General features: G+C 43.2%; 1 protein-coding gene across 1 annotated transcript; it reads left to right on the plus strand.

Annotated features, from left to right (window-relative positions):
* The first annotated feature begins 7,582 nt into the window (after positions 1-7,582).
* Positions 7,583-21,677, plus strand: LOC139433250 (protein SCAR-like). The gene is made up of 7 exons (XM_071202181.1): positions 7,583-7,657; positions 8,227-8,285; positions 12,217-12,325; positions 12,615-12,730; positions 14,277-14,640; positions 18,670-18,738; positions 21,538-21,677. Exons 2-5 carry the CDS (start codon positions 8,276-8,278, stop codon positions 14,564-14,566), a joined length of 525 nt encoding a protein of 174 aa, XP_071058282.1. The 5' UTR covers positions 7,583-7,657; positions 8,227-8,275; the 3' UTR covers positions 14,567-14,640; positions 18,670-18,738; positions 21,538-21,677.
* The last annotated feature ends 1,941 nt before the right edge of the window (positions 21,678-23,618 follow it).

Below are 23,618 nucleotides of genomic sequence, written 5' to 3' on the forward strand. Positions count from 1 at the left end.
AATTGTCATTTTTGACACTTTTGACTTTTCAGACTACAGGCCTACCAAGACAAGGGTCCTCGAACAACTGTGGGGTGTTTGTTTTGATGGTAAGATACTGGATATACAGTATACATATAGTAGTCCTATGTTTCTGTTTATAATAATGTATACAAATGTATAATGCTTTCAGCATGCTATGCACTCCATTATTGCTCATAGTTTATTTATTTATATCCAAAACAACATTCACGGAGGAATATTATTTGTCAATGAACACCATAGCATCACAACAACCTAACAGGATATACTATTTCTTTATTTACAGTACGCATTTTACATTGTGGCAAGAGCCCAATTTGATTTCAATGAGGTATGTAGAAATAAGGGTTTCATATTTCAGTTTTTCATTGATATCACTTGTGGATGCAAGACCTTTCAGGACATGTGTTGTTGACCCATCTGGTTGTGTGCTTTTTATATTCCAAGACAAACATGCAGCAAACTAGGCACTGGTGGTGCCGAGTTCTCCTCAAAAACGTTCCCATGCCGTATGTTTCTTTAATTTTACAATTTACATTTGCATTCTTGAAACTATTTGTTACACTGTAACCTGACTATATCATTTTTAATGAATGTTTTTAATGTTTGTCTTTCATTCACCAAGGTCTGAACAAGAGAGGTCGCAAGACTGCAAGAGGCGAGGGGAGGAAAAGGCAATGCAGGTAGAAGTCGTTGAATCACAAATGATAAAGTCTTGAACCAGTGTGAGTGTTAAACATTTAACCTGTCTGTCAAATATATTTCAGGATGCAGAGGTTGTGAGGCTCCACAAAAGAAGCAGGCCATCAATTGAAGGCCGCTTGTAATTGAGATGGGGTCATGAGTGACCGCTGCTTGGGGGGAGCTGTTACAATCAGCTGTATTAGGTTCACTCATGCCTCAAAATGTATTAGTTGTCACGATCTGTCTGCGTTTTATTTTGTCCTGTTTTGTCTGTTGCTTCCTGTCTCTGTGTTCAATAAAATTGAAAGTCCTGAATTCAAAGTGTTTCTTAAGTAAAAGAGTATAAGTATTATCAGCTAAATATACTCGAAGTATCAAAAGTAGAAGTATAGTATGCGGAATGGCTCTGTTCACAGTATTATATTACCATTGATATTATCCTGTCAATTCTATCAATTTGTCAATACGATGGCACTTTTTTAATATATTTTTTTAAATACTGGTAGGAAATACAGTACTATATGATTTCATTTATATCACATATTTTTTATCTGTAAAAAGTGAGTAAATATACAATATTGCCTCTGAAATGCAGTGATTATATTGAAATTAAAAAGGTGTACGTTAAAAAACAAATGAAGGCCCTTTCTTGAAGTCATAACTGAAATAATTGATGCCATTAACATGCAAATAGACATTAAAATATGATTTGAAGGCCGTTAATGTGTTTAATTTGAGTTTTACATTTTTTTAATGCCGTTGCCATGGGGACAGATCACTCACCATGATCACAGACCTCAAGGTATCATTATAGTACCAGTATCATTATATATATATATATATATATAAGATATAATATGTTTATATAATAATAATAAAAGTTACAAAGGTTGAGAAGGAGGGGCTCCCGCCCACATATATTACTTTTGTAAGTACACAACACGGGAGTCGGGACGTCACGTGCCTCAAAGGTTGAGAAGGAGGGGCGTTGAGCTCCCGCCCATGTTGAGGCGCACTGCATTGAGGGCATGGATGTATAGATTGAGGGGCTTCTCGTCTGGTCTGAACAGTAGCTCCTGAAACAGCATTAGATAAACCACCGATAGGGGGCGCCATTTGTTTTGTTTCCGTTACATGTGCTCCGGCATGAACCAGAGAAAGAGACCGGAAACAGTTTCAAAGTTACAGCATCATCGCTATGGTGGTGCAGAGTGAAAATAAATAAATAAAATACATTGAACAGGAGACAAGGCCATGGACAAGGCACTACTGCGGACTCTTATTTTGAAAACCCAGACCGGAAGTGTTGCTGCGTTTGGTTGTTATCTTTCCAACTGTCAACAGACACCGAGCTGTCAGTGAGCTCCGTCTGTTTCTCAGTCTCTGCCCGCAGAAATGACACAGACCTCCACACTTTCATCAGTTAAAAACACCCTTTAAGTATTAAGGTGCTTTTCATCGGACTTTTTTGTAGAGTTTAACCATGTTTCTTTAAACGGAGCTCGGTGCTGGTGAGGCCGAAAGAGGAGCACCTTTTCCGGCCAGATTCTGACCGTCACCCCGCTGAATGCTGCTGGTTCTTTATTTGTGTTTTTTCAAACTGAGAAATCCTTCACAACACACAGAGGTACGTAGATTACATAGCAGTTTATCATATCTCTAATATTTACACGTGTTCACTGTGCTTTTTATGTGTAAATATATAGTTTCAATGTGGGTTTTAAGTGATGCTTTTGTCAGTTAACAACCTGCTGTTGTGATGGATAACAGTTACTGTAGCTAAGTATGCTAAGCTAATACAGTTAGCCACATTCACAATTAGCCAGAGGTGTAAAGTAACTAAGTAAACATGTTCTGAAGTACAATTTTGAGGTACTTGTACTTTACTTGAGCATTTCAGTTTCTGCTACTTTGTACTTCTACTCCACTACAGTTCAGAGATAAATTGTGTACTTTTACTCCACTACATGTATTTAATACCTTTTAGTTACTTCACAGATCTGGATGAATTATATGAAATATATTTAGTTCCACCTGGAGTAAATCCACCAGCTACCCTGCAGTATACAAAGTCATTCAAACTAGCTGCTCCTTCACCAGCTTTGAGAACACTTTCATGATCAATCATTAAAAAACATATATATATATTATTCTGAAATGGACCAATCTGCACAACGACTACTTTCACTGTCTTTCACTATATTTAGATGAGAATACTTTTCTACTTTCACTTGAGGAACATTTTGAATGCTTTTACTGTAACAGAGTATTCCTACACTCTGGTACTTCTACTTTTACTCAAGTACAAGATCTGAGTACTTCTACTTTTACTCAAATACAAGATCTGAGTACTTCTACTTTTACTCAAGTACAAGATCTGAGTACTTCCATTTTTACTCAAGTACAAGATCTGAGTACTTCTACTTTTACTCAAGTACACGATCTGAGTACTTCTGCTTTTACTCAAGTACACGATCTGAGTACTTCTACTTTTACTCAAGTACAAGATCTGAGTACTTCCATTTTTACTCAAGTACACGATCTGAGTATTTCTACTTTTACTCAAGTACAAGATCTGAGTACTTCTACTCATGTTGATGTTTACAATGTGTATTTTCCAGTTGTACTACAAAGAGACAGTATTTACAGTAAGACATACAGACTTCAGTAGTGTGTGTTTCCTCCCTCCTTCACAAAGAGCCAGAGTCACGATGAGTCATCTGCTGAGTCACTGAGCTACAGTTAGCCACAGTATTACAGTTGCGACTGATGAGGAGTTATACTCTGCATACTTTGTGTACTTTCCTTCATCCCTGTGCTGTTTCCACTCATTAGAGCTGGCCTTAACCCACGACATTCCTGTGCTTCCCCCTCCGTCATGTACCTCTTTGTCCGGCCCTCTCGTTGCTTTGTTCTGCCAGTTGTTGTGAGTCAGTGGTCAGATAATGGTCCGGTGACGGTCGCCCTGAGCACACACACGCTCTACATCCCAGCACTGATGTTTGTACACACAAGTCCTGATGCTCTCACTGTGTGTGTGTTTCACTTCATGATCCTTTTGGTTCCTATTCTGCACTTGATTGTTAAAGAGGCCCACTGGCTGAGAGCAGCACATCCTTTCCCTTTATGCAAGGCCACGCCCCCTTTTGGGGTGAACAGACTGGCTGTCATTTCAATGGCAGTAAATACAGATTCTGAAGTTTTCACTACACACTGATATACACCTGAACATCAGCAGGAGAGGACTCTTTAAAGTAGAGACACTACATACTGAGATACACCTGAACATCAGCAGGAGAGGACTCTTTAAAGTAGAGTCACTACACACTGAGATACACCTGAACATCAGCAGGAGACGACTCTTTAAAGTAGAGACACTACATACTGATATACACCTGAACATCAGCAGGAGAGGACTCTTTAAAGTAGAGACACTACATACTGATATACACCTGAACATCAGCAGGAGAGGACTCTTTAAAGTAGAGACACTACATACTGATATACACCTGAACATCAGCAGGAGAGGACTCTTTAAAGTAGAGACACTACATACTGATATACACCTGAACATCAGCAGGAGAGGACTCTTTAAAGTAGAGACACTACATACTGATATACACCTGAACATCAGCAGGAGAGGACTCTTTAAAGTAGAGACACTACACACTGATATGCACCTGAACATCAGCAGGAGAGGACTCTTTAAAGTAGAGACACTACATACTGATATACACCTGAACATCAGCAGGAGAGGACTCTTTAAAGTAGAGACACTACATACTGATATACACCTGAACATCAGCAGGAGAGGACTCTTTAAAGTAGAGACACTGCATACTGATATACACCTGAACATCAGCAGGAGAGGACTCTTTAAAGTAGAGACACTGCATACTGATATACACCTGAACATCAGCAGGAGAGGACTCTTTAAAGTAGAGACACTGCATACTGATATACACCTGAACATCAGCAGGAGAGGACTCTTTAAAGTAGAGACACTACATACTGATATACACCTGAACATCAGCAGGAGAGGACTCTTTAAAGTAGAGACACTACATACTGATATACACCTGAACATCAGCAGGAGAGGACTCTTTAAAGTAGAGACACTACATACTGATATACACCTGAACATCAGCAGGAGAGGACTCTTTAAAGTAGAGACACTGCATACTGATATACACCTGAACATCAGCAGGAGAGGACTCTTTAAAGTAGAGACACTACATACTGATATACACCTGAACATCAGCAGGAGAGGACTCTTTAAAGTAGAGACACTGCATACTGATATACACCTGAACATCAGCAGGAGAGGACTCTTTAAAGTAGAGACACTACATACTGATATACACCTGAACATCAGCAGGAGAGGACTCTTTAAAGTAGAGACACTACATACTGATATACACCTGAGCATCAGCAGGAGAGGACTCTTTAAAGTAGAGACACTACATACTGATATACACCTGAACATCAGCAGGAGAGGACTCTTTAAAGTAGAGACATTACATACTGATATACACCTGAACATCAGCAGGAGAGGACTCTTTAAAGTAGAGACACTACATACTGATATACACCTGAACATCAGCAGGAGAGGACTCTTTAAAGTAGAGACATTACATACTGATATACACCTGAACATCAGCAGGAGAGGACTCTTTAAAGTAGAGACACTACATACTGATATACACCTGAACATCAGCAGGAGAGGACTCTTTAAAGTAGAGACATTACATACTGATATACACCTGAACATCAGCAGGAGAGGACTCTTTAAAGTAGAGACACTACATACTGATATACACCTGAACATCAGCAGGAGAGGACTCTTTAAAGTAGAGACACTACATACTGATATACACCTGAACATCAGCAGGAGAGGACTCTTTAAAGTAGAGACACTACATACTGATATACACCTGAACATCAGCAGGAGAGCACTCTTTAAAGTAGAGGCACTACATACTCCTCATCAGTCACAACTGTAATACTGTGGCTCCTCTTCCTCCTCTCTTCCTCCTCTCTCTCTGAAGCCTCTTCCTCCTCTCTTCCTCTCTTCCTCCTCTTCCTCCTCTCTCTCTGAAGCCTCTTCCTCCTCTCTTCCTCCTCTCTTCCTCCTCTCTCTCTGAAGCCTCTTCCTCCTCTCTTCCTCCTCTTCCTCCTCTTCCTCCTCTTCCTCCTCTCTCTCTGAAGCCTCTTCCTCCTCTCTTCCTCCTCTCTCTCTGAAGCCTCTTCCTCCTCTCTTCCTCTCTTCCTCCTCTCTCTCTGAAGCCTCTTCCTCCTCTCTTCCTCCTCTCTTCCTCCTCTCTCTCTGAAGCCTCTTCCTCCTCTCTCTCTTCCTCTTCCTCCTCCCTCTTTTCCTCTCTTCCTCCTCTTCCTCCTCTTCCTCCTCTCTCTCCTCTTCCTCTCCAGAGACAGGAAGCTCACTGTGTGAAAGGGCAGCGTGTGTTTTCTCCACAGGAGCAGACGGCAGCGACCTCTGCTCCTGCTTTCTTTCTGTTTCTAAACGGCCTCAGGGTTAGGAAACAACTTGCTGCCTTTCCTCTCTCCATCTGCACTAAGGACACTTCAAAGACACATACACACACACACACAGACACACACACACACACACACACACAGACACACACACACACACTCACACAGAGACACACACACACAGACACACACAGACACACACACACTCACACACTCACACACACACACACACACACACACACAGACACACACACACACACACACACACACACACACAGAGACACACACTCACTCACTCACACACAGACACACACACACAGACACACACACACACACACACACACACACAGACACTCACACACACACTCACACACACACACTCACACACACACACACTCACACACACACACACACACACACACACACTCACACTCAGACAGACAGACAGACAGACACAAACACACACACACACACACACACACACACACACACACACACACACACACACTCACACAGAGACACACACACACAGACACACACACACACACACACTCACACACACACACACACACACACACACAGACACACACACACACACACACACACACACAGACAGGAGGAGGGAGGAATTGAACAAAGGAAAGGAAGAAAGTAGAGGGTTTATTCTCTGCTGAGTAGATGTGGTTTATACAGAAGCTGCAGACTGAGATACGTTTAAGATATACGTACAGTATAAGGAAGGAAGGAAGGAAGGAAGGAAGGAAGGAAGTGAATAACTGAAAGTAAGGAAGTAGAGAGAGAAGCAGGCACAGAGGGAGTGAAGGAGAGAAACACATAATGACGTTGCTTTGACCTCCTTAGAACATCGTGAAGTGTCCTTGGGGGTCAACACGGTGCCACCTGGTTGAGCCTGGTGATGAGAATACTCGATGAATGGAATAAAGGATATATGTCATTCGTATCACATGAAGACCTCTCTTGTTGCTGCAGAATAATCACTTCCTGTGTGTTGTCCTGTTGACAGTAAACAGAGTCAACTGTAACCATAGTGATGCACTGATGTTGTTTACAGCATCAACACCGTCAGTCAAACATTATTCTGTTCAACAGCTGCACGCACAGAGGACAGCATTTAGTACATTCAAATAAGTGAGGGCGATTCTAGAGTCTGTGGGGGCCCTCGGGAAACATCCACGGGGGGCCCCTCGAACCAGCTTTCATCACCACCAGTGCCCCCCCCCCAGAGCGGAGCACGGCAGCGAAACTTAAACTAAGAAGCCGCATTTGACGGCGCGCTGTGCATGGGGCCGCCTCGAGGGGGTTCCCGACATGTCGTTGCGGTAAATGAAAGGGTGGATCATGTTGTCGTTGCTGTGGACCTTCTTTGGGGGCCCCCTTCTGGTCCGGGGCCCCGAGCAGTTGCCTGTCCGCATGCGGCCCTGACTGCTAAAGTTGGCAGGTAACACGTAAAGCCAGCTACACCAGGGGAGTCACAGCAGGCGATATTTTAAAAACAGTTTTAATATTGTGTTTTCAAAGTGGTGCTAAACGGCAGCAGCTCTCAGGCCATGCGTTCTCATGGACCTGGGGTTTTCACGTAAACAAAACGAACTGTATCCTATTACTTTTGAAATATATCGACATGGAATTATCGTGTGTGTGTGTGTGTGTGTGTGTGTGTGTGTGTGTGTGTGTGTGTGTGTGTGTGTGTGTGTGTGTGTGTGTGTGTGTGTGTGTGTGTGTGTGTGTGTGTGTGTGTGTGTGTGTGTGTGTGTGTGTGTGTGTGTGTGTGTGTGTGTGTGTGTGTGTGTGTGTGTGTGTGTGTGTGTGTGTGTGTGTGTGTGTGTGTGTGTGTGTGTGTGTGTGTGTGTGTGTGTGTGTGACCACAGCTTCCCTTCCTGTCACTCTTCAGTGCTTCAGACACAGACAGGAAGCTGTTCTGCTTCCTTGTCAGATGAACGCTAAACGCAGAACTCAAACAGCAAGCGAGTAAATGTTCTGAGACGACGTGTGTGTGTTTGAATACAGGAGCACGGTGTGGTTCAGGACACGCCGTGAAGGCAGGAGTCAGAGGCCGATGCTAAAAGGTTGGTGGACGTTCTGACAATATGGAGTTAAATACATGTAGCTGTTTATAACTATTCAAATAAGACTTTCTCACATATCACGTTTTTGTTGTTGCTTCACGAGTGAGCTAGAAAATAGAGAGATGTAAAATCTGTTTCATTCTTCTTCATATGATGTGATGCGCACGCTAATAGACGAGGATGTGGTGCAAACTAGTGCATGAAACGAACCCTGCCGGTACCTCATATGTCCGGAAGGAGACACTTCATTATTATTATTATTTTAACACCTTTTTATGCCAGTGCACACTTTCAAAAGAAAATCAAATGTAAAGTTCATTTAGGGGTAGCCCCTTGAGATGAACCAGGTCGTCATGGTCAGACATTGGAAACTGATCCGCCCTAAATATACTTTACATGTTAAGCCTGGTTTCAGGGGCCTCTGTGGTTCTTCCACCGGGCAAAGAGGGGCCGATTAGTCCTCTAAATAATATCCTCCTAAACTAAAAGTAATTCTCAGGCGATGTGCAACTTAAAAGGCTGTGGTCTCGATTCGGCCAAAGTCACTCCACAAAACATATAATCCAAGTGAAGCGAAGCACGGCCAAAAGAAGAAGCGTATTCAGAAAGAAGGGACTCACCGGACGCCGAGGAAGGGAAATAATATTGATATTTACGCTTGGATTGTGCTGCGAGTCCTTGCTGGTCCTCATGGGGTCTCGGAGCTCCTCAAGCGGCCCTGCAGTATCACAACTGTACCCACATGCAAACAGCTGGCTTCCTTCCTCACCGACCAAAGCCTTTCTTCGTCTCCAACAAACGATCCCCTCACCTGGATCCACTGCACACCTGATCAGCGCAGAAACATGCACGTTCCGTTAAAATCTCCTCAAGTAGTCGTCGTGCAGATCGGTCCGTTTCAGAATAATATTATGAGCTAGTCTGAAGTACTTTGTAGACTGCAGGGTAGCTGGTGAAGGTGCAGCTAGTTTGAATGACTTTGTAGACTGCAGGGTAGCTGGTGAAGGTGCAGCTAGTCTGAAGTACTTTGTAGACTGCAGGGTAGCTGGTGGATTTACTCCAGGTGGAACTAAAGTCTGATTTAACACTTGGTTATATTTCACATCATTCATCCAGATCTGTGAAGTAACTAAAGGTATTAAATACATGTAGAGGAGTAGAAGTACACCATGTACCTCTGAACTGTAGTGGAGTAGAAGTACACCATGTACCTCTGAATTGTAGAGGAGTAGAAGTACACCATGTCCCTCTGAACTGTAGTGGAGTAGAAGTACACCATGTACCTCTGAACTGTAGTGAGTAGAAGTACACCATTTACCTCTGAGCTGTAGTGGAGTAGAAGTACACCATGTACCTCTGAATTGTAGAGGAGTAGAAGTACACCATGTACCTCTGAACTGTAGTGGAGTAGAAGTACACCATGTACCTCTGAACTGTAGAGGGGTAGAAGTACACCATGTACCTCTGAATTGTAGTGGAGTAGAAGTACACCATGTACCTCTGAACTGTAGAGGAGTAGAAGTACACCATGTACCTCTGAACTGTAGTGGAGTACAAGTACACCATTTACCTCTGAACTGTAGAGGAGTAGAAGTACACCATGTACCCCTGAACTGTAGAGGAGTAGAAGTACACCATGTACCCCTGAACTGTAGAGGAGTAGAAATACACCATGTACCTCTGAATTGTAGAGGAGTAGAAGTACACCGTAGCATAACATGGAAATACTCAAGTCAAGTACAAGTACCTCAAAGTTGTATTTAAGTTCAGTACTTGAATGTACTTAGTTACTTTCCACCACGAACATCTCCCGTGAAGGTTTTGTGGAAAGCATGAAAGTCTGTTTCACATGATTCTGCAGGAAAGCTTGTGAGCTGTGGTTTATGCTAATTATCTGCACACAGCGGCCAATCACATCGCTGCTCTTAAGACGCCTGTTGCAAAATAACTGCACTTCTGAAAGTTAACAACATGAACACAACTCATCATCTGCATCGCCAAGTCTGTGTAAAGATTTCCCCCTGGCTTTAAGTATGGTGGGTCCGTTAAGGTACGGTGCATTTGTGTATTATCTTTCTGCAGTATTGGTACTCTGTGTTTGTGCTGTTCTCTCTGTGTGTGTTTTATATGTTCTCTGTTAGTGTGTGTTAGTGTGTGTTAGTGTGTGAGCAGCAGGAGGGTGACTGCTGCTGATTAGTAGGATTACAAACTGTAGAGATTAACCAACCGAGCATCGGTCTTTCTGCTACTATTACAACTTTAACAGTAGCACTACGTTAACTACTAATACTGCTGCTACTTTAAAGAGTCCTCTCCTGCTGATGTTCAGGTGTATATCAGTATGTAGTGTCTCTACTTTAAAGAGTCCTCTCCTGCTGATGTCCAGGTGTATATAAGTATGTAGTGTCTCTACTTTAAAGAGTCCTCTCCTGCTGATGTTCAGGTGTATATCAGTATGTAGTGTGTCTACTTTAAAGAGTCCTCTCCTGCTGATGTCCAGGTGTATATAAGTATGTAGTGTCTCTACTTTAAAGAGTCCTCTCCTGCTGATGTTCAGGTGTATATCAGTATGTAGTGTCTCTACTTTAAAGAGTCCTCTCCTGCTGATGTTCAGGTGTATATCAGTATGCAGGGTCTCTATTTTAAAGAGTCCTCTCATGCTGATGTTCAGATGTATATCAGTATGTAGTGTCTCTACTTTAAAGAGTCCTCTCCTGCTGATGTTCAGGTGTATATCAGTATGTAGTGTCTCTACTTTAAAGAGTCCTCTCCTGCTGATGTTCAGGTGTATATAAGTACGTAGTGTGTCTACTTTAAAGAGTCCTCTCCTGCTGATGTTCAGGTATATATAAGTATGTAGTGTCTCTACTTTAAAGAGTCCTCTCCTGCTGATGTTCAGGTGTATATCAGTATGTAGTGTCTCTACTTTAAAGAGTCCTCTCCTGCTGATGTTCAGGTGTATATCAGTATGTAGTGTCTCTACTTTAAAGAGTCCTCTCCTGCTGATGTTCAGGTGTATATCAGTATGTAGTGTCTCTTCTTTAAAGAGTCCTCTCCTGCTGATGTTCAGGTGTATATAAGTACGTAGTGTGTCTACTTTAAAGAGTCCTCTCCTGCTGATGTCCAGGTGTATATAAGTATGTAGTGTCTCTACTTTAAAGAGTCCTCTCCTGCTGATGTTCAGGTGTATATCAGTATGTAGTGTCTCTACTTTAAAGAGTCGTCTCCTGCTGATGTTCAGGTGTATATCAGTATGCAGGGTCTCTACTTTAAAGAGTCCTCTCATGCTGATGTTCAGATGTATATCAGTATGTAGTGTCTCTACTTTAAAGAGTCCTCTCCTGCTGATGTTCAGGTGTATATCAGTATGTAGTGTCTCTACATTAAAGAGTCCTCTCCTGCTGATGTTCAGGTGTATATCAGTATGTAGTGTCTCTACTTTAAAGAGTCCTCTCCTGCTGATGTTCAGGTGTATATCAGTATGTAGTGTCTCTACTTTAAAGAGTCCTCTCCTGCTGATGTTCAGGTGTATATCAGTATGTAGTGTCTCTACTTTAAAGAGTCATCTCCTGCTGATGTTCAGGTGTATATCAGTGTGTAGTGTCTCTACTTTAAAGAGTCCTCTCCTGCTGATGTTCAGGTGTATATCAGTATGTAGTGTCTCTACTTTAAAGAGTCCTCTCCTGCTGATGTTCAGGTGTATATCAGTATGTAGTGTCTCTACTTTAAAGAGTCATCTCCTGCTGATGTTCAGGTGTATATCAGTGTGTAGTGTCTCTACTTTAAAGAGTCCTCTCCTGCTGATGTTCAGGTGTATATCAGTGTGTAGTGTCTCTACTTTAAAGAGTCCTCTCCTGCTGATGTTCAGGTGTATATCAGTATGTAGTGTCTCTACTTTAAAGAGTTCTCTTTATTGTTTTCTGTTCTTCAGCGATGGCTCGTAGGAGTTCCCGCCTGGTTTCCGGTGGTTACTACAACTCGGACGAAGAGTCTGATTCCAGCAGCGTTACGAACATTTCCTACCGAGAAACCCCCGTCAAGTACGTAGCTTTTTTTGTAATTATGTGTCAGTAGCACTCAGTGTGTAGTTCTATCCAATACAACTTTATTTATACAGCACATTTAAAAACAGCAGTGTTGACATCAATAAATAAAGCAGCATAAATACACTTAGACAAAACCAATAGGACAAAAAACATGAGACAATAAAACCATACTTATAGCCACAGACTGAAAAACTCTCATACATGATGTAAAAACAAGAAAATAGAAAACCCAAGTTTTCAAGTAAGGACAACAATTCTCAGTCTTTGTTTTATTTATCGTCAGGGTTTTTAAGAAGAAGGCGGGGACCCGTAAGCCCGTCTCTCGGACGCCGAGCCGAGCCAATAGCAATGCCAGTTCTGTCGGCACGGAAACGCCCATCACTGCTGGCCAGTACGAAGGTAAGAACATCTCCATAGAGCGGTGCAGTGAGGACGTGTTTCTGTAGTTCGACCCTGAAGTCAGCTGCTGGTTCCCTCGACAAAAAGCAACGGGATTTCTCCATAGGATTTTGGAATATTGTAAAAAATAACGTCTGTGGAAAGAAAACGCGTTTGATTAATGCACGTTTTGTTCAGCCGGATCATCTCCACATGTCTTCCCTACTTTTATAATGTTCGAATCATAAATCTAATGGCCAGAAGCAAAATGCTAATGTTATAAAGTAGCTACAGGCGAGTCCAGCAGCACGACTTCAACGTCACGCCAACTTCAGATCCATATTCAAACACACAGATTCTAGATGGAACGAGTTGAAGCGTTTGTTTGAACACTCTGCAGGAGGCAGGGACTTGCTTTCAAGCAGAACCGAAACTAACTTAGGGGAGTGTTTACGTGTTCGGCGTAATGACGTACAACGACCTCCACGACTTCTGTAGTCCTATTCAGCCACTTAGTAACAACCACAGACCTTAGTTCAGATATTTTCCAAAAACTAGTTAAAATATGTTGCATCACAATGCCTATATTGCCAGTGCTAAGGATGAATTGATAGCAGCAGCTGTATTGTGGCTTTCTGGGGCTTTTATTTTGAAAATAAAATCAAAATCTGAGTAAAATGAAATTGTAGTTACTTTCCGAGGCTTTTATTTTGAAAAACAAGTCTAAATCTGAACTTCCTACAATGATGAAGTTACTTTGTGGGGCTTTTATTTTGAAAAACATGTCTAAATGGGAGCTTCTTGGAACGATACAGTTACTTTATTGGGCTTTTATTTTGAAAAACAAGTCTAAATCTGAACTTCCTGCAATGATGAAGTTACTTTCTCGGGCTTTTATTTTGAAAAATAAGTCTAAATCTGAACTTCCTGTAATGATAAAGTTACTTTGTGGGTCTTTTATTTTTAAAAGAAATTCCAAATCTGAGTTAACTGAAATTGTAGTTACTTTCCGAGGCTTTTATTTTGAAAAACAAGTCTAAATCTGAACTTCCTACAATGATGAAGTTACTTTGTGGGGCTTTTATTTTTGAAAAACAAGTACAATTCTGAGCTTCCTGGAACGTGCATTTTATTTGTTGGGCTTTTATTTTGAAAAACGTCTAAATGTGAGCTTCCTTGAACTATACAGTTACTTTCTGGGGCTTTTATTTTTTAAATAAATCCAAAACTGAGTTTACTGATATTATAGTTACTTTCCTAGGCTTTTATTTTGAAAACCAAATCTACATCTGAGCTTCCTGGAATGATACTTTCTGTGGCTTTTATTTTGAAAAACAAGTCTAAATCTGAGCATCCTGGAATTATACAGTTACTTTTGAGGCTTTTATTTTGAAAAAAACATCTAAATCTGAGATTACTGAAATTATAGTTACTTTCTGGGGCTTTTATTTTGAAAAACATGCATCGTTCTGAGCTTCCTGTGAGGAAACAGTAGCTTTAAGGGGATTTTATGTTTGACAAAATTGTCAAGTTTATTCACAAAAAGCTGTGTTTGTCTCCCCTCCAGCCCCTCCCCCCTCCCCCCTGATCAGAGAATCTGCCCCCCCAATGAGGACGGTACCATTCCTCCCCTCCTCCATAGTGACCACCCGCCCCCCCCCTCACTCCCTCCCCCTCCACGACCCCCCCTCGCTACCCCTCCCTTCCCCCAGAGAGGAGCCTCTACTCTGGGCTGGGCTGCTCCATCAGGCCGGGGTTCACATCCGGAGCGGAGCTGAAAGAGAGGACTCAAAGCGGGGTGGAGAGCTCCGGGTACTCGTCCTGCGAGGGGCCGCTCCTCTGGAAGACCCCCAGTAACACCAGGAACACCAGTAAGGGTCCCAGTGCTGGATACTGGGGAAGGATCAGAGGCGCCTTCTACAGTCTGATGGGTGAGAACTTTTTTTCTTCTATGATTATTTGTTAAATGCCTGTGAAGGGCATGGTAGGGAACACTATACAAACTAAATATTACAAATTGTTATTGTGGGGGAAACTTCTGAAGCAATTGGAAACGGGACTATGGGCTCAGAACAGTCTCATAATTCACACATGCACACAGAAGGAGTCACACTTGTATTTCTGGTTTTTCAAGCACACACAAATGTGTTACGTTTCATATGCATGTAAATAAAATCCAAATACAGAAAAAAGTTTTACATGTGTATTTTTGATCCTCACATTTGTTTTCCGTTTTAAACCGCTGCACCTGCAACACAAGCCGCTTCCTGTGCACGGGTCGCTGTGCATTCGTGTGTGGGTGTTTTGAGACTCCCCTGACGGTCACCCGATTTTTACTTGTAATTTTTTCTATCTATAGCCAATCAGATGTCTCCTCAATTCTAAGCCAATCACATGAGCTCGCGAGGGTATGATTTCTTGCGTTCATGACGTAGCGCTTCATGTACGCATGTTGCGCTGTCCGGGTTAGGGTCAAATGCGTAGCATGAAGCGCTACGTCATGAACGCAAGAAATGGCTTAGACTGGAGGAGACATCTGATTGGCTATAGATAGAAAAAATTACAAGTACGACTCGGGTGAGCGTCAGGGGAGTCTCAAAACACCCACACACGAATGCACAGCGATCCGTGCACAGAGAGCGGCTTGTGTTGCAGGTGCAGAGGTTTAAAACGGAAAACAAATGTGTGGATCAAAAATACACATGTAAAACTTTTTTCTGTATTTGGATTTTATTTACATGCATATGAAACGGAACACATGTGTGCTTTGAAAAACCAGAAATACAAGACACGAGGAGAGCTGGAGCTCTGATGGACTCAGAGAGACACGAGGAGAGCTTATTTATTTATTTGGAGCTTCGGCCGGAGAATTCACAAGACATGTCGCGGGTCACGAGTTGACCACGCGGATGAGATGCCACATCAACTCTGAAGACCCCTCCTGTAGTTCGAGGTTTTAACTAGTTCAGAGTGTAATGATCAACATTCTCCATCAGCGAGACGAAACTAATCTGGACCCTGAATCTAACTAGAGCTGTCGCTTACGGCTCGGGGTCATCTGCACCCCGAGGAGGATGTGTTCCAGGTGTCCCACAACAATGACTATCTCTGACCGAGAGCTGCCCGGTCATAAACTGGCAACATCAACAACATGCTAGGGCAGCCCCTCCCTAAGGAAGATAGTAGCTAACATATACAGGGTAGAGATTAAACACAAATCAAATACAATCGTGTGTGTGTGTGTGTGTGTGTGTGTGTGTGTGTGTGTGTGTGTGTGTGTGTGTGTGTGTGTGTGTGTGTGTGTGTGTGTGTGTGTGTGTGTGTGTGTGGTGTGTGTGTGTGTGTGTGTGTGTGTGTGTGTGTGTGTGTGTGTGTGTGTGTGTGTGTGTGTGTGTGTGTGTGTGTGTGTGTGTGTGTGTGTGTGTGTGTGTGTGTGTGTGTGTGTGTGTGTGTGTGTGTGTGTGTGTGTGTGTGTGTGTGTGTGTGTGTGTGTGTGTGTGTGTGTGTGTGTGTGTGTGTGTGTGTGTGTGTGTGTGTGTGTGTGTGTGTGTGTGAAAAAGTACACGTCCCACCGTCCGGGACGTGTTATTTACAATATCGGACAAGTAGATCTTTCAATTGACTTGTCCGGCGGACAAGTGACGTTTTTCGCCCTGATTTATTGACAAATTATTGATACATTCAGTTTACAAAAGGCAGAACTCATTCGCAAATTGTACGTGTCCGCCATTGTTCATTTAGAAATGTTAGTTTCGGTTCTGCTTGTCGATTCCTAAGGAAATGCATCTCGCCGCTTTCTGTACAGTTAGACGGGGGCGGAGCGGGCGGGAAGTGTAGCACAGTGGCCGGGTTGGGAAGCAAAACTCGGTTCCGAGGAGGAACAAATAACAATTGTCCGGTACCGGGATTAATAAGCGTTGTGAGGACAGGAGGCGAGGCCGAGCCCCGCGGACTGCAGCTCTCTCTATGCTCCGTATCAGCTGATCGCTGCGTGTCTCTCTCTCTCTCTCTCTCTCTCTCTCTCTCTCTCTCTCTCTCTCTCTCTCTCTCTCTCTCTCTCTCATAATATATATATACATAATATACTTGCTACAGACCATATATCCCTGCTCCACTCCATAACTAGACCGTATCACACTTTCGAAACACTTCCATTTCCTAACGCGATTTTTTTTGTGTGAAACCAAAACCAGAGTCTCCGCAGACATTTAACCGTTGAATAATGGACAGTCGATGTCCTAACTGAGCGGCCCTGTAGTGCAGCTCCGTGAAGAGACCGTGTCAACCAAACCTGTGGTGTACAACCTGAATACAACACTTACAAAAAGCAACTGCGAAGAGATACACCACTTTAGAGAACTGCTGACCACAACGGTTAGGCTAGTGTAAGCTCCTGCGTCTTCGTCGCTGTTATTGTTGACTATTTAGGTCCCATGGCGGAGCTCCGTGGTGAGGCCCTCGTTTAGTTAAGCAGTCTCTCTCTCTCTCTCTCTCTCTCTCTCTCTCTCTCTCTCTCTCTCTCTCTCTCTCTCTCTCTCTCTCTCTCTCTCTCTACACACAGCAGATCCGCTTCCCGTTTAGCCTCATCTTTGTCAAACTTTCTTTCTCTAACACGTAATGAAGGTTATTAAGCGTTTTAGCTCCTGTGTTGTTAATATTGACCGCCATTTCCTTTATGAAGTGAAGCAGCCTCCCTGTCTATGTCCTCACATCCCCGGACCCCCAGACTCGGAGGAGCACAGGGATGTCAGTATTGTTTATGAAGCAGGGTATAGAAAGTACATTATTGAAATGAAAATACTATTTCTTTACTTTTACAGACAGTGAGCAGCTGGGCAGCTGCAGCAGGTGTAAATAAATGCGTGCAAGCGTCTTTGAATTGTAGAAAAGCACTAGGCCTATAGGCTATAAATATAATGTATTATTATTATATGTCCTATGTGTTGGACATGTGTGGTTGGACTGTGTCTCACAGGCAGGTTGCAGTGTAGCATCAGAGGACACTGGGCCAATCGTACATTCTCAAACTGCACCACTTAGAACTAACTAAACAATGCAGAGATTATTTTTATATAATTGTGTTCAATAACCGTAAGAAATGCAACAGTATGAAGTGATTTGTAAATAGGAATACAGATTTGACTTAATGTTTTCATAAATATATTTTTCTCCCAGTTTGTCACGGGACTTATTTTGACCCTCTCAAAGAACCGGAACCGAAAATAACCGGAATCGAAAAGCAGAACCAGAATCGTTACAATACAAACGATACGCAACCCTTTTTGTGATGCAGTAAAATGTTACCGCTCACTTACGTTGGCGGTGTCATAAAAACCATGGGAAAATGTAAAATACGATGGCGAAGAAGAAGATTCCAGTGGCCCAGATTTTTGTCCATTCTGGACAAGTGAAAAATGTACTCGGACAAGTACATTGCCAAACTCACTTGTCCATGGACAAGTACTCTCTAAAAACTTTTTCTCACACTGGTGTGTGTGTGTGGTGTGTGTGTGTGTGTGGTGTGTGTGTGTGTGTGTGTGTGTGTGTGTGTGTGTGTGTGTGTGTGTGTGTGTGTGTGTGTGTGTGTGTGTGTGTGTGTGTGTGTGTGTGTGTGTGTGTGTGTGTGTGTGTGTGGTGTGTGTGTGTGGTGTGTGTGTGTGTGTGTGTGTGTGTGTGTGTGTTCATCATCTCCTCTGTTTGTGCAGACTCAGTCTCATTGATGCTCGCTGCCTTAAAGTCTAAAATAAAACATCTCCCATCCCGAGGTATGATTTAACTCAGTGTGTGTGTGAGCCTGTGTTTCCCTGCATTGTTCAGTGGATTTGTACAGCACACACACACACACACACACACACACACTGCTCTCACATGCCAGCAGGTTCATGTGTCCACACTCTGTGCATGTGACTCCATGTGATTACAGTCCTGCTCATTATGTCGTCTCCTCTGTTTTCCCGCAGCAGCTTCAGTCGGCGGCCGCACGAAGAAGGCCTTCGCTCTGCTCCTTCTCTTCCTCATCGCACTTCTGTGTAAGTCGCAAACACATTTAATCCAATGTCTTTCTGCACTTTTACAATCACAACTAGGAGACTCTCCATCGCCACCTAGTGGTCGGTTATGATGCTTAAAGTGTTCATGTTTCCGAAACGATTTAAAGTCAATATTACTGAGGTTTAATGATGACTACACTTTGTTTGACTTAACGCTCAAAGTTGCTGAAAGAAACCCAAAGATCCATTTAAAATGTCCCTAATCCTCTTCCGTAGTCCCTGAATAACTAAATGTCCCTAATCCTCTTCCGTAGTCCCTGAATAACTAAATGTCCCTAATCCTCTTCCGTAGGCCCTGAATAACTAAATGTCCCTAATCCTCTTCCGTAGACCCTGAATAACTAAATGTCCCTAATCCTCTTCCGTACCGCCTGAATAACTAAATGTCCCTAATCCTCTTCCGTAGCCCCTGAATAACTAAATCTCCCTAATCCTCTTCCGTAGTCCCTGAATAACTAAATGTCCCTAATCCTCTTCAGTAGGCCCTGAATAACTAAATGTCCCTAATCCTCTTCCGTACCGCCTGAATAACTAAATGTCCCTAATCCTCTTCCGTAGACCCTGAATAACTAAATGTCCCTAATCCTCTTCCGTACCACCTGAATAACTAAATGTCCCTAATCCTCTTCCGTAGGCCCTGAATAACTAAATGTCCCTAATCCTCTTCCGTACTGCCTGAATAACTAAATGTCCCTAATCCTCTTCCGTAGGCCCTGAATAACTAAATGTCCCTAATCCTCTTCCGTACCACCTGAATAACTAAATGTCCCTAATCCTCTTCCGTAGACCCTGAATAACTACATGTCCCTAATCCTCTTCCGTACCGCCTGAATAACTAAATGTCCCTAATCCTCTTCCGTACTGCCTGAATAACTAAATGTCCCTAATCCTCTTCCGTACTGCCTGAATAACTAAATGTCCCTAATCCTCTTCCGTACCGCCTGAATAACTAAATGTCCCTAATCCTCTTCCGTAGACCCTGAATAACTAAATGTCCCTAATCCTCTTCCGTACCACCTGAATAACTAAATGTCCCTAATCCTCTTCCGTAGGCCCTGAATAACTAAATGCCCCTAATCCTCTTCCGTACTGCCTGAATAACTAAATGTCCCTAATCCTCTTCCGTAGTCCCTGAATAACTAAATGTCCCTAATCCTCTTCCGTACCGCCTGAATAACTAAATGTCCCTAATCCTCTTCCGTATTCCTGAATAACTACATGCCCCTAATCCTCTTCCGTAGTCCCTGAATAACTAAATGTCCCTAATCCTCTTCCGTAGGCCCTGAATAACTAAATGTCCCTAATCCTCTTCCGTACCGCCTGAATAACTAAATGTCCCTAATCCTCTTCCGTAGACCCTGAATAACTAAATGTCCCTAATCCTCTTCCGTACCGCCTGAATAACTAAATGTCCCTAATCCTCTTCCGTAGGCCCTGAATAACTAAATGTCCCTAATCCTCTTCCGTACTGCCTGAATAACTAAATGTCCCTAATCCTCTTCCGTAGTCCCTGAATAACTAAATGTCCCTAATCCTCTTCCGTAGACCCTGAATAACTAAATGTCCCTAATCCTCTTCCGTACTGCCTGAATAACTAAATGTCCCTAATCCTCTTCCGTAGTCCCTGAATAACTAAATGTCCCTAATCCTCTTCCGTACCGCCTGAATAACTAAATGTCCCTAATCCTCTTCCGTAGACCCTGAATAACTAAATGTCCCTAATCCTCTTCCGTAATCCCTGAATAACTACATGTCCCTAATCCTCTTCCGTAGTCCCTGAATAACTACATGTCCCTAATCCTCTTCCGTACTGCCTGAATAACTAAATGTCCCTAATCCTCTTCCGTAGTCCCTGAATAACTAAATGTCCCTAATCCTCTTCCGTACCGCCTGAATAACTAAATGTCCCTAATCCTCTTCCGTAGACCCTGAATAACTAAATGTCCCTAATCCTCTTCCGTAGTCCCTGAATAACTAAATGTCCCTAATCCTCTTCCGTACCGCCTGAATAACTAAATGTCCCTAATCCTCTTCCGTAGACCCTGAATAACTAAATGTCCCTAATCCTCTTCCGTAATCCCTGAATAACTACATGTCCCTAATCCTCTTCCGTAGTCCCTGAATAACTACATGTCCCTAATCCTCTTCCGCAGACCCTGAATAACTACATGTCCCTAATCCTCTTCCGTACCGCCTGAATAACTAAATGTCCCTAATCCTCTTCCGTAGACCCTGAATAACTAAATGTCCCTAATCCTCTTCCGTAGTCCCTGAATAACTACATGTCCCTAATCCTCTTCCGTAGTCCCTGAATAACTAAATGTCCCTAATCCTCTTCCGTAATCCCTGAATAACTACATGTCCCTAATCCTCTTCCGTAGTCCCTGAATAACTAAATGTCCCTAATCCTCTTCCGTAGTCCCTGAATAACTACATGTATCATCAGATATAACTGCAGGTATCGTCAGAGATATGAAGCTAAACTCCTCACGGTTATTTTCCCCATTCTTTATATTTAAAGCACAAGATCGTTCCAGTGACCGCCCGTTATGTGACCATTTGAAACAGTGCTTTGTCATTTGTTTAATTAGGGTTACTCCTCTTATAAATTGTAAGAATTAATCTTTCTTTTGCACTTCTTCTGCTCCCGTCTTTTCGAGAAGTAGGATGTGTTTTTGTTTTGAGAAATACCACAAAAAGTACAAAAAAACCACGAAAATAACTGACTCTGTTTTGCCTTTCCTCCAGCGTGTGTGTAATGCTTCCTGTTCTCTCCAGGCGTTTGGCTCCTCCCCCCTCTGCTGACCCCCCTCGTCTCCCGCTTGGCCCTCACCGTGCTCTTCACCTCCTCTCCTCCTCTTCATCAACCCAACTCCATACAGCCTGCTCATCTGGTGGTAGGGCGGATTGTGTGTGTGTGTGTGTGTGTGTGTGTGTGTGTGTGTGTGTGTGTGTGTGTGTGTGTGTGTGTGTGTGTGTGTGTGTGTGTGTGTGTGTGTGTGTGTGTGTGTGTGTGTGTGTGTGTGTGTGTGTGTGTGTGTGTGTGTGTGTGTGTGTGGTGTGTGTGTGTGTGTGTGTGTGTGTGTGTGTGTGTGTGTTGTGTGTGTGTGTGTGTGTGTGTGTGTTGTGTGTGTGTGTGTGTGTGTGTGTGTGTGTGTGTGTGTGTGTGTGTGTGTGTGGTGTGTGTGTGGTGTGTGTGTGTGTGTGTGTGTGTGTGTGTGTGTGTGTGGTGTGTGTGTGTGTGTGTGTGTGTGTGGAAATGCTGTATTTAAGTGGAAGATCAGGAAATCCAAAGTGCTCTACAGATATAAATCAAGCAAGTAGAATTAGACGGGTATGAAAATACAAACATATAAGTATAGTCTGTCAGTATCAGAGGTGGAAAGTAACTTAGTACATTTACTCAAGTAAAGTACAATGTTGAGGTACTTGTACTTTACTTGAGTATTTCCAGTTTCTGCTACTTTGTACTTCTACTCCACTACAGTCCAGAGGTAAATGGTGTACTTTTACTCCACTACATGTATGTAATACCTTTAGTTACTTCACAGATCTGGATGAATGATGTGAAATATAATCAAGTGTTGAATCAGACTTGAGTTCCACCTGGAGTAAATCCACCAGCTACCCTGCAGTCTACAAAGTACTTCAGACTAGCTGCACCTTCACCAGCTACCCTGCAGTCTACAAAGTACTTCAGACTAGCTGCACCTCCACCAGCTACCCTGCAGTCTACAAAGTACTTCAGACTAGCTGCACCTTCACCAGCTACCCTGCAGTCTACAAAGTACTTCAGACTAGCTGCACCTCCACCAGCTACCCTGCAGTCTACAAAGTACTTCAGAGTAGCTGCACCTTCACCAGCTACCCTGCAGTCTACAAAGTACTTCAGACTAGCTGCACCTCAACCGCTACCCTGCAGTCTACAAAGTATTCAGACTAGCTGCATCCTTCACCAGCTACCCTGCAGTCTACAAAGTACTTCAGACTAGCTGCTCCTTCACCAGCTACCCTGCAGTCTACAAAGTACTTCAGACTAGCTGCACCTCCACCAGCTACCCTGCAGTCTACAAAGTACTTCAGACTAGCTGCACCTCCACCAGCTACCCTGCAGTCTACAAAGTACTTCAGACTAGCTGCACCTTCACCAGCTACCCTGCAGTCTACAAAGTACTTCAGACTAGCTGCACCTTCACCAGCTACCCTGCAGTCTACAAAGTACTTCAGACTAGCTGCACCTTCACCAGCTACCCTGCAGTCTACAAAGTACTTCAGACTAGCTGCACCTTCACCAGCTACCCTGCAGTCTACAAAGTACTTCAGACTAGCTGCACCTTCACCAGCTACCCTGCAGTCTACAAAGTACTTCAGACTAGCTGCACCTTCACCAGCTACCCTGCAGTCTACAAAGTACTTCAGACTAGCTGCACCTTCACCAGCTACCCTGCAGTCTACAAAGTACTTCAGACTAGCTGCACCTTCACCAGCTACCCTGCAGTCTACAAAGTACTTCAGACTAGCTGCACCTTCACCAGCTACCCTGCAGTCTACAAAGTACTTCAGACTAGCTGCACCTCCACCAGCTACCCTGCAGTCTACAAAGTACTTCAGACTAGCTGCACCTTCACCAGCTACCCTGCAGTCTACAAAGTACTTCAGACTAGCTGCACCTTCACCAGCTACCCTGCAGTCTACAAAGTACTTCAGACTAGCTGCACCTTCACCAGCTACCCTGCAGTCTACAAAGTACTTCAGACTAGCTGCACCTTCACCAGCTACCCTGCAGTCTACAAAGTACTTCAGACTAGCTGCACCTCCACCAGCTTTGAGAACACTTTCATGATCAATCATTATAAAAC

Source organism: Pseudochaenichthys georgianus, unplaced genomic scaffold, assembly GCF_902827115.2.
Source record: "Pseudochaenichthys georgianus unplaced genomic scaffold, fPseGeo1.2 scaffold_1541_arrow_ctg1, whole genome shotgun sequence".
Lineage (NCBI taxonomy): Eukaryota > Metazoa > Chordata > Actinopteri > Perciformes > Channichthyidae > Pseudochaenichthys > Pseudochaenichthys georgianus.

Bases quoted from the DNA above. Each gene is read 5' to 3' on its own strand.
- LOC139433250 (XM_071202181.1), top strand. The intron at 12,326-12,614 runs GTACGTAGCTTT...ATTTATCGTCAG, and splicing joins TACCGAGAAACCCCCGTCAA to GGTTTTTAAGAAGAAGGCGG. The intron at 12,731-14,276 runs GTAAGAACATCT...TCTCCCCTCCAG, and splicing joins CACTGCTGGCCAGTACGAAG to CCCCTCCCCCCTCCCCCCTG.